Here is a 10,276-nt window from a genome sequence, read left to right on the forward strand (position 1 = left end):
TTGTCGCTTTCCAACAGGTAGAAAACCTCACAAATGCACAGATGCAATAATCTACGTAGGTGTGAGGAAGAGTAAATGTGGGGGCAATTGCTAAGAGATGCTAGACTAGAAGCAAGTAAACATGTGCCTCTGAGAGGCAACGTTGCAGGGTACCTCAACCAGATGTCTCCTAGGCAAGCAACATGGGCACAAAAAATTTTCTGTCGGAGAATATTTTGGCTGTGGTCAAGGTAGGCATATTGTTTAGAGAGAGATGGATAAAGTAACTGAGGTAATCAGAGAATCATCATCATCATCATCATCATTTAAGTGTCCACTTTTGCATACTTGCATGGATTGGACACAGTTTATCAAGGCAGATTTTTTATGGTTAGACACCCTTCTTGTCACAAACCCTCACCTGTTTCCAAACAATAGTAGATAGATACCTATGTAGGAACCTTCAGCTGCACACTCACTCATGCACACAAATATGCATATAAACACATCTATATCTATATACATCTATATACACAACATATAGACATAAACACATAAACAAATACATATAAATACATATATATGCATATATACATGCGCAGGAAGGATGACCACTTAATACTCATGCACACATAGATGGACATACACAAACACAAAGACCATATATAAATGTATACACACCTACCTATTTAATATACAAATTTAAATATACGTCCATACAAATAAATAGACAGTGGGGTATATACGAGATGTAGTCAAAAAGTATCTGACCTTTGGCCAAAAAACAAGTAATGTTAAAAAACTCGCCATTTTGATTTAGTCTCCTTGAAAGTATTCGCCTTGGGAGTCTACACACTTCTGCCAGCATTCCTGCCATTGCTGGCAACGTTTCTGGAAATCAATTCTGGGGATACTATAAAGCTGTACCATTGAATTTTGCTTAATGCCCTTTGTTGACTCAAACCTCCCTTTGAGTGTTTTTTGAGCTTTGGGAATAACCAAAAGTCACACAGAGCCAAGTCTGGGGAACAGGAAGCCTGACGAACAAGTGGTGTGTTTTGCTTGATGATGGAGGCTTGGACAACATGGGCAAATGCATTGTCATGGTGGAGTTGCCAGTTCTTTGCTACCCACAGGTTGGGTCATTTTCACCACACACCTTCACAAAGGCAACGAAGAACCTCTAGATAGTATTCTTTGTTAATTGTCTGGCCACAACGTGGCTCACTGTCCACTGAGGTGCGGCCTTTGAACTGGTTGTACCACCCCTTTATTTGTGTCTTTCCCATAGCATCATCTCCAAAGGCCTTCTGAATCTTCTTGGTAGGCTGGGCTTGCGTATCACCAAGTTTTTGGCAGTGTTTGATACAGTATCTTTGCTCAATGCACTCGGTCATCTTGACTCAAAAAGAAAAATCGCACAGCACACTCTTTACGTCTGTACTCAAAGCGCCACTGCGGGCAACCTACAGACATGAAAATTTTTGCACATGCTCAGAAAGGATGTGACCACTTAATACCCATGAAGATTTTGCTCACACATTATTATTTTGTGCAAAAAAAATCAAGGTCAGACACTTTTTGACTACACCTCATATATATATATATATATGTATGTATCAGAATAAAGATGCATATCCGCATGCATATATACTCACAGCTATACATTTAGGTACAATATAGATATACATATATTAATAGAACAAGCATGCATACTGGTTCATATATAAGTGTATGGATATAAATGCTATAAAGTAAACACTTCAATTAGATTGAATCAGCTAATCTTGATTACAAGAGCAGATTTAATGAATTATGTATAGTAATAAAAAGGAAATAATGTCTAAGATAGATGTAAACAGGAGTACATAGAAGTGTGAAGGTGTAGAATTACAGAATCATGAAATCATTATAGGGCAGCAGCTTCAATAATATGTAAAAAAAGGGTCAGGCATTAGATACGATAGACTGGAACACAAGTATTTTACAAATAGAATGTCTACATTTGGTCTAATACATTATCTATTACTAAAATGAAACCAAATTATGATTAACGAAGGTAGGGCATTATACATTTGTATTCATCAAGGTTAAATTTTATTAGTGTAAGCTTAATAATTAAGTGTAAAGTTAGGTATAGTTAACATATAGGGACTATTTAAATTTAAGGTGCTAACATCAATGAAAGATATGCATTTTCACAAATAGCAGGATGTTTGCATATGATCCAGTATATTATCTACCACTAAGGTGAAAATAAATGATAATTAACAAGGTAGGGAATTATTCCATTGCATTGATACAAGTAGTAGAATGTTTGGATATGGTATAATACATTATCAATTAAGGTAAGACTAAATTATGGTAAACTAAGGTAGAGAATTAGCTAACATATATGAACAATTTAAATATAGGTGATGGCATTAATGGGTGATAAGTATTTTTACAAATAGAATGTGTGAACATATTTCAATACGTTATCCATTCCTAAGTGGGACAGCATTATAATTAACCAAGGTATAGAATTCATTCAAAGCATTAATCTAGGCTATGAAGTCTATTAGTGAAGATATAATGATTAAATGTCAGGTTAGGTATGGCTTCAATGATTTATATTTAAGGTGCTGGTATCTTAATCAATTCATCATGCTGATTGATAATCCGCCCCCACCACCACCGCTTGTTTTTGCTTTTCTTGTTTCATTCATTAGACTGTGCCATGCTGGAGCACTGCTTTGAGGAAGCCTCTTTTTAAAGCCTGGTACTTATTCTTTCAATCTCTTTTGCCAAATCACTAAGTTACAGGGACTTAAACACACCAGCACTGGTTGTCAAGCAGTCGGGGAGAGGGGGAACAAACACAGACATAAATGCACATGCACATACACACACACACATACAATGGGCTTCTTTCACTTTCTGTCTACTAAATTCACTCACAAGACTTTGGTCAGCTTGATGCTATAGTAGATGATGCCCAAGGGGCCATGCAGTGGGACTGAAACCAGAACCATGTGGTTCTTACCACACAGCCACACCTGCACCAAATAATATTCAATTTTACTTTATTAATATGGAATGCCTCAGATACACAGAGCCCACACCAGCCTCTGCCACCTTTATATGGATGTGCATTATATAAAGAGACAAAGCAATTTTAAATTCAGTACCGTTATCAGTGAGAGAATGTACAAATTTAGCTAGAAATGTATTATTAGACTTTTTTATATGTCTAAATGTAGATTTGTGATTATTCCAGTGAAACTCAAATGAGGAAGATGATGCATTAATGTAAACATGTTCTTTCCCAAGAGCAGTGATAGAGCACTTATATATATTTTTCCCTAAGGCATTGATTATTAATGGGACACAGCGATTTATTACATAGAGCAAAGTTACCTTGATTATTAGTGGGTATGATGAGTTCAGCTTCACTATTATTATTAATAGTACTTTCATTGGAATCAGGAATATCAATATGTTGATTATTTGCAGTAGATATTGCATTGCAGTTATTTAGGTGACTAGAAGTTGCAATATTAGATGTGCTATCAGTTGCAGTAGCATTATGAGCCACACTGATTAATGTACTACACTTACATCCAGGTGTATATTCAGCAGTATTAGGCAGGTGAAGGTGCATGGCTCAATGGTTAGAGCACAGGACTCACAATCATGTAGTAGTGAGTTTGATTCCGGGACTGGGTTGTGTGTTGTGTTCTTGAGCAAGACACTTTATTTCATGTTGCTCCAGTTAACTCAGCTGAAGAAATGAGTTGCGACGTCACTGGTGCCAAGCTGTATCGGCATTTGCCTTTCCCTTGGATAACATCAGTGGTGAGGAGAGGGGAGGCTAATATGCATGGGCAACTGTTGGTCTTCCATAAATAACCTTACCCAGACTTGTGCCTCAGAGGATAAACTTTCTAAGTGCAATCCCATGGTCATTCATGACTGAAGGGGGTCTTTACCCTTTATTAGATAGAGTATGCCAGTTTAGCCCTGTATCTATTGAAAATTTTATGATATGGACTAGATTTAGGGAATGAAGCATAGCAGAAAGCAAAAGACAATATCAAGTAACTAAAAGAGAATCTTTGTGTTAGGTATAATCAGTAAGGGAAGCAGCAGAAAGTAAGAGGCTTACAGAAGTTTTGTGAAAGGTGGATCAGAGGTCTGAAGTGTTCCAGATGTAAAGCAGTTTACCAATGTGAATTAAGACATCACTGAGGAAAGATGTTATAGGAATTATATTGGGCATTACCATTTCTTCCTGATTAAAAAAATATTAACCATGTTAAAGAAGTCTATTATTAGTTTAGTTTTAGATCCTCTGGCCATACTTTTATACAAAATAATGAGCTTTTCTAGCATTTCTAGTTTCTTAGCTAATATCATCCTTCAGCATCTAGCTATCTCTACACTAATGACTTGTGTCTAAGGGGAATCTTGACGGAGTTGCAATACTCCAGAAAATAACTTGTAAGGTTTATTTTATACAATAGACAATACCATACATAAGGTTATCGAGGTGAGTTTAGCTCTCAGTTTGACATCTTTTTGAGAGTGTTGTGATGGCAAGTCCTTTCCAACAGTACGCAAAGAAATTGTAATAAGAGAGAAGCCTATGCATTTTGTCAAGAGTTAAATTTAGTTAACAAGTATTGTGCCAGTGACCCACAAATTTGAAATTCTAACACATTTACAAGAGTGATGGGTTTATGAATAGTTTTATTGAATAAGATATTGTCATTTAGAATGTGTTTTGCAAATGAAGATGTTATCTGAGTTTGTGTCAATTAATGCCTTGACCTTTAAGTCAGTGGTAGAAGCACATATGAGATGGATGACTTTGGGTACTGAAGCAAGAGTATTTAATAGCATGGTGTCTTTTTCTTAATTTTCTTGGAATGTGAACAATTTTAGTTGGTTATTAAAGGTGAGAGCAGCGATTCATTTAAAGGTGACATTTAGTTTATGATATGGTGAAAATTTGTTTTGCAAGACAAGTATTAACCCAATGCTCATTTTTATTATATATATGTTGCATAGAGAGTTCCTTGTAGGGTACATGTTTCATCTACAGTGTTGTTTTTTTTTACCACAGCAAAGACATTGTTTCTTCTTAAATACTGGAACTATGGAAGGCCCAGAGAGTGAGTGTACAATAATATAGTATTGTCTTTTGCTAGTTCCATTATCATTGCCCTCTAATAAGAGTAGATTTTCTGTTGAGCCTTCATAACTTTTAAGGTGTCATCTAATAGCCTGGGACTATGTGCTTGAGATGAATGCATCTGAGATGAGAAGACTGCTATGTGATGATGAATGCATCTGCTATGAGAAGACTGCTATGTTAGCCAGATATAAGGGGACTAGTGTAATATTCCTTTGAGAGAAGTTTCAGAAAATTTTATGAAAGTAATCAATGCTTTATCCTTCTACTTGTTTCCTTGATCTAAATTTGTAACATTTTATTTTAACTGATGACTTCTTAGAAAATTTCATCTCCAATATATTAATTGCATCCTTGAACATAGAGTAATATTCTACTACAGGGAAGGTGGTTAAACTACAAAGAAATTGAAGCCGACCGGTTCCTCATCTTTGGCAATTCTTGCCTTTTGTGAAACAAGAATTTTCAGTAAATAAATTATTCTTCTGCAGGGCCATTAAGAAGAACTTTCTTGAATAACTTCATGTCAATGATGACAAGATAGCAGCGGTCAAGAAATAAGGTGTACATATAAAATTTGTGCCAGCTGCTTTTAGTAAAACAGTTTTCTTGAAGATATTAAAGAATATTAGAAATGGAATATTCAGGTGAAAGAAAGGGAATAGATTGGATAAAACTGTCATAAACCATGACCAAATATAAATCTGTTCAGGAGACCTCTGTCTTGAGCCACTAAGGTCTCTTATATTGATGCACAACTATGAAAACCAGGTTTATGGACAGAGAAGAAATAACAAAGAAATAAGCACCTGGAGATTGATACAACAGCAGCAATGACAATATATGGAATATGTGGATTGACTATTAATGTGCGATGAACAATAGGGAGGGTTCAAATATATTTTTGAACTAAATTTATATATTTTATTCTATTCTCTTTCCTTCACCTGGATATTCCATTTCTAACACATTAAAATCCTCAAGAAACTTATTTTACCAAAACAACCCACTTACATAAGTGTGCACTATATGTCATATATACTACACACTGAGATACTATACAGTATAGTCAATACACAACATACTAACACTATACTGAGACATTAAATATCACCATCTGTTTATACACACTTACCATTTGAGCCACCATGAAACAATGTTTAAAATTGTGGAATGGAACATCAAAGTAATGCAAGTAGATTTCACAGAGCCAATTTTGCAGGGCACTCAGCTGGAAGTAAGAGGAACTTAATTAGCCTTCATCATTATCATTATTAGAAATATTTCAATATTAGAAATGTTTCAATCACAAATTCATTACATTAAAACATTTTAGAAAATTAAAAATGATAATAATACAGAAAAGCAATTTTTAAAATGAAAAAAAAAAAAGGCAAGTTCTTCAAGAAATTCAAGAGATAACTGATCAACTCGAGGTTTCAATATTTTCTTTGACTAACAACAAGAATTAGGAGAAAACTGACAGGAAGACATGATAAAAGAGAAACATGAGTTCTTGACCAAAAATGTAAGTGTACATCATTTACTCAACATAGGGTACCTATTTATAGGGTTATTCTGACAATGTTGCAGTTGATTAGCTTCCAAATCAACCCTACTTATGATCATAGAAGATTTTGGTTTTAATTTAACTGTTTACTGGCCATTCCAGATTGGTGGCAATGTTAGGATCCAAGTTTCAATGCAGGGGAAACAAAGGTAGAAAAGGGTTGCAGTGTCAGAGAAGGGAAATTGGAATAAAGTGAGAGGATGCGAGGAGAAGATAAATCAGGATGGGCTTAAATAGGGAAATAGGGGTGAGTTTAGACTGTCAGCTACTTTGGCAAAGAAGGGGAACATTATAACAATGATAGAAAAGACAGAAGGAGGTTACAATATATTAATGGACCAGTGTGTGTGTGTGTGAGTGCATGCACGCATGCATGCATCATTGTAGCAGTTGCTGCTTCACTGTTTCAGATGTGATTTTTTTGGGCAACAATAGCATGGGTTTATCAAAAGAGAGATGCTCTCCCAAATAGACTTCTGTTGTCTATCGATGGAAGAATATCAGAGCTATAGTTAGCCAGAATGGAATTTGAATTCACTAACCCAGTAAAACTAAATGATATAACAACAATATATTTCTTTCTTGGAATATAAGGAGAAGAGAGACACCCCACTGCAAAACCATTTTAGTTTAGGGGTATCATTGAAGACTTAACTTTTGAGAGTAATAACAAGTATATCTGAACTGGTAGTAACATTGCATTTAACTTTTGAGTACTACATCTAGAACAAACTAGCTATAAACATAGTAAGGACTGGATCCAGCATTGCTGCTTAGAATAGTAAACTAGACACCTTGCCCTCCCTATTGATAGCTACGTGGACTGGGTTATTTAGAGTCTTACCTACAGACATTGTGCAGCCGTACCAACTGTGATGTGCAAAATGCTCATTCTTCAGTTGATAATATGACCTTATGGTGATTAGAATACTGAAAGCTCTTGATTTAAAACATGAGTAAGATTTTAGTAACCCCACTATGTTATCCATAGAATATTCTGGCAGAAACATGAACTCTGAATCTCTGCCATAACTAGTCTCAAGGAGAAAGGAGGGTGGCAGGTATAGGATTAGAATCTATGAACTAACAATTTTCTACATTTCTACTGTAACACAGAGAACATACGAGATTGGTCCTGTAGATGAATCAACATAGTGAAAGCCAAAAGAAAGAGCACTGGTTGGCAGCCACACCTGAGAACAACTGCAATTCATTACCAAAGATCAAAGCAGATGGGGATCTCTTGTCAGTGCCCTATGTTTCACTTGGGGTCAAAGGAATTATTGAAATGAACAAGCTCTCAATCCTTTATCCACAATGCCAGTGTCTCAAACAAAGCTTGATATGTAACTAAACACTGAGGTTAACTACCCAGAGACACAATTTGCACATATATCAGCAATTAAGTAAGGTATGATTGACCATGTATATTAGCTTTATAATTAATATTATTTGAATTATGTTTCAGGCTCATTAGACCTCATCAACAAAGCAAATATTTCAGCAGATAAGTCTCGAGTTGTCTCCCATACTTCTTGAAATTATTAAAATAGTATCTAGGCATGGTTATCTAGGCACATAATTATTTACAATTAGATTTTTAAGGCCTATTAAATTAAGTATGCTGACACTAATTATTGTTAAATAAACTCTGAGATAGTTTTTCTATGGTTTACTGCAGAAAGTGGGATAGAGACCTTGATCTACATTATCTGTCTCAGAGTGGTGAGATTGGCAATATATATATATATGGTTGGTGTCATTTGGAACATCTGTAATTTGATGACATGCACAGAAGAACATGAGTGTGAAGGAAATTCCAGAAGGCTGAAACTATAGGAAGGATTGGGTATAGAGGTTAGTATGGGGCCTAGGGTGGTGAAAGAAGAATGAGAGGGACTTTGGAGGGTTTGAGTGGAGGGACATATGTCACTAGCTGGATGTCTAGGCTGTGTCTGTGTGAAAGGCATATGTCACTAGCTGGGTATCTCGGGTGGGTCTGTAGAGGTGGGGGTATGTCACTAGTTGGGTCTGGGTGAAGCCTAGTATGTTACTAAATGGGTGTTTCAGTTGGGCTTGTGTTGTGAGGTGTATGTCACAAGCTGAAAATATTAAAGAGACCTGGGTAAAATAGTATAATACACTATGAGGGTATATCAGGTGCATCTGGGTGAAAGGAACAGTTTTGGAAGGGTTGGTATCAAAAGGTTAATATAATTTTCTCTTTTGTTCCAACTGTTTCATTTTTGAAGTTAGTTTTTGTTTTTAATACAATGCAATTAAATAAAGTTATTTCTGTTGTAGTTATAATCGGAAACTGAAATAAATAAAAGCCATATTTACCGTGATGCCAAATTTGGAAAGAATATCCAATTCAATGAACATGGACTGCAATAAAAGCAACATTTCAGCTTCATCCCACTGCCAATTATCAAATGAGGGTTCTTTGAGATAATCACTGACGCTTGAGCTAAACTGGGATTGTCTGAAATAGAGATGTATGTTGGTTACATCCTTTTATAAACTTTGATAAAATATACAAAGAATACATTGCAAGCCATGAAGTGTTATTCACTGTAGCTGAAGTTAAATGAACAGCACACTTGAAGACTTCTTCAGATCCTAGTAATAATTTTTTCTGTTAAAGGTACAAGGCCTGAAATTTTGGGAGACAAGGCAAGTTGATTATATCAACCCCAGTGCTCAACTAGTATTTTAATTTATTGACGCCAAAAGGATGAACGGCAAAGTCAACCTCTGCAGAATTTGAACTTGGAACATAATATAAAGTCAAAAGACACACTAAGCATTTTGCCTGGCATATTAATGATTTCTGCCTGCTCACCACCTTTCAGAATCTAACAACAATAATAACTAATAACATAATTTTAGTCAGGAGAGAAAGCAGTGTTTATCACTCTCAAAGCAGAGACTTGATTTGAATGCTTGCTATAGAGTGGACTATGCTAAAAGCATTCAAAGTGCCAGGTAATGATATTAAACCAGGGGATGGATTGTCTAAGCCATGGCAGGATTTGAACTCAGAATGCAAAGAGCTGGATCAAATACTACAAGGCATTCAGTCCAATGTTGTTACAGCTCCAGCAACCATCATCCTGGATTGGTACTTTATCACTCCCCACCACTCATCAAAAAAAGTCAAGTTAGTCTTCAGCAGGATTTGAATTCAGAGCGCTGTCACAACAAATACTTGCAACAGAATCCGTCTGACACTTTAACAACTCTGCCAGTTCAAAATTTAATTATTTTCAGGTTGTTTTTTTAATCAGTTTCCGCTTTTTTTTGTTTTGTTTTTTTTCTCAATTAGAATTTTTCTCCTTTTGGAATTTTATCAAAACGCAAAGCATTTAAAAAAATGCACCTGAAAATTTGACAAGAAAAAAAAAAAACACTGCAAAATATAAATTTAAAAAAAATTTTTCTTTTTCTTTTCTATTTCTTTGTTTCGTTTTTAATTAACTTCAATTTTGATCAAATTTTAGTTTTTAATTTTAGATTTTCCCATTTTCTTCTTGATTTTGATTTAGGAA

General features: G+C 35.3%; 1 protein-coding gene across 2 annotated transcripts in view; it reads right to left on the reverse strand.

The window, feature by feature from the left end:
- The window catches only part of LOC106868015 (high affinity cGMP-specific 3',5'-cyclic phosphodiesterase 9A), a 233,024-nt gene that overhangs the window by 16,100 nt on the left and 206,648 nt on the right, over nucleotides 1-10,276 (reverse strand). For both annotated transcript variants that reach the window (XM_089357273.1, XM_089357274.1), the window contains 2 exons: nucleotides 9,069-9,210; nucleotides 6,291-6,386 (listed from right to left, as the gene is read on the reverse strand). In XM_089357273.1, the coding sequence (XP_089213399.1) occupies nucleotides 6,291-6,386; nucleotides 9,069-9,210 (238 nt within the window). The remainder of the gene's footprint in view (nucleotides 1-6,290; nucleotides 6,387-9,068; nucleotides 9,211-10,276) is intronic.

Source organism: Octopus bimaculoides, chromosome 9 (assembly GCF_046866305.1).
Source record: "Octopus bimaculoides isolate indiv1 chromosome 9, ASM4686630v1, whole genome shotgun sequence".
NCBI classification, from domain to species: Eukaryota; Metazoa; Mollusca; class Cephalopoda; order Octopoda; family Octopodidae; genus Octopus; species Octopus bimaculoides.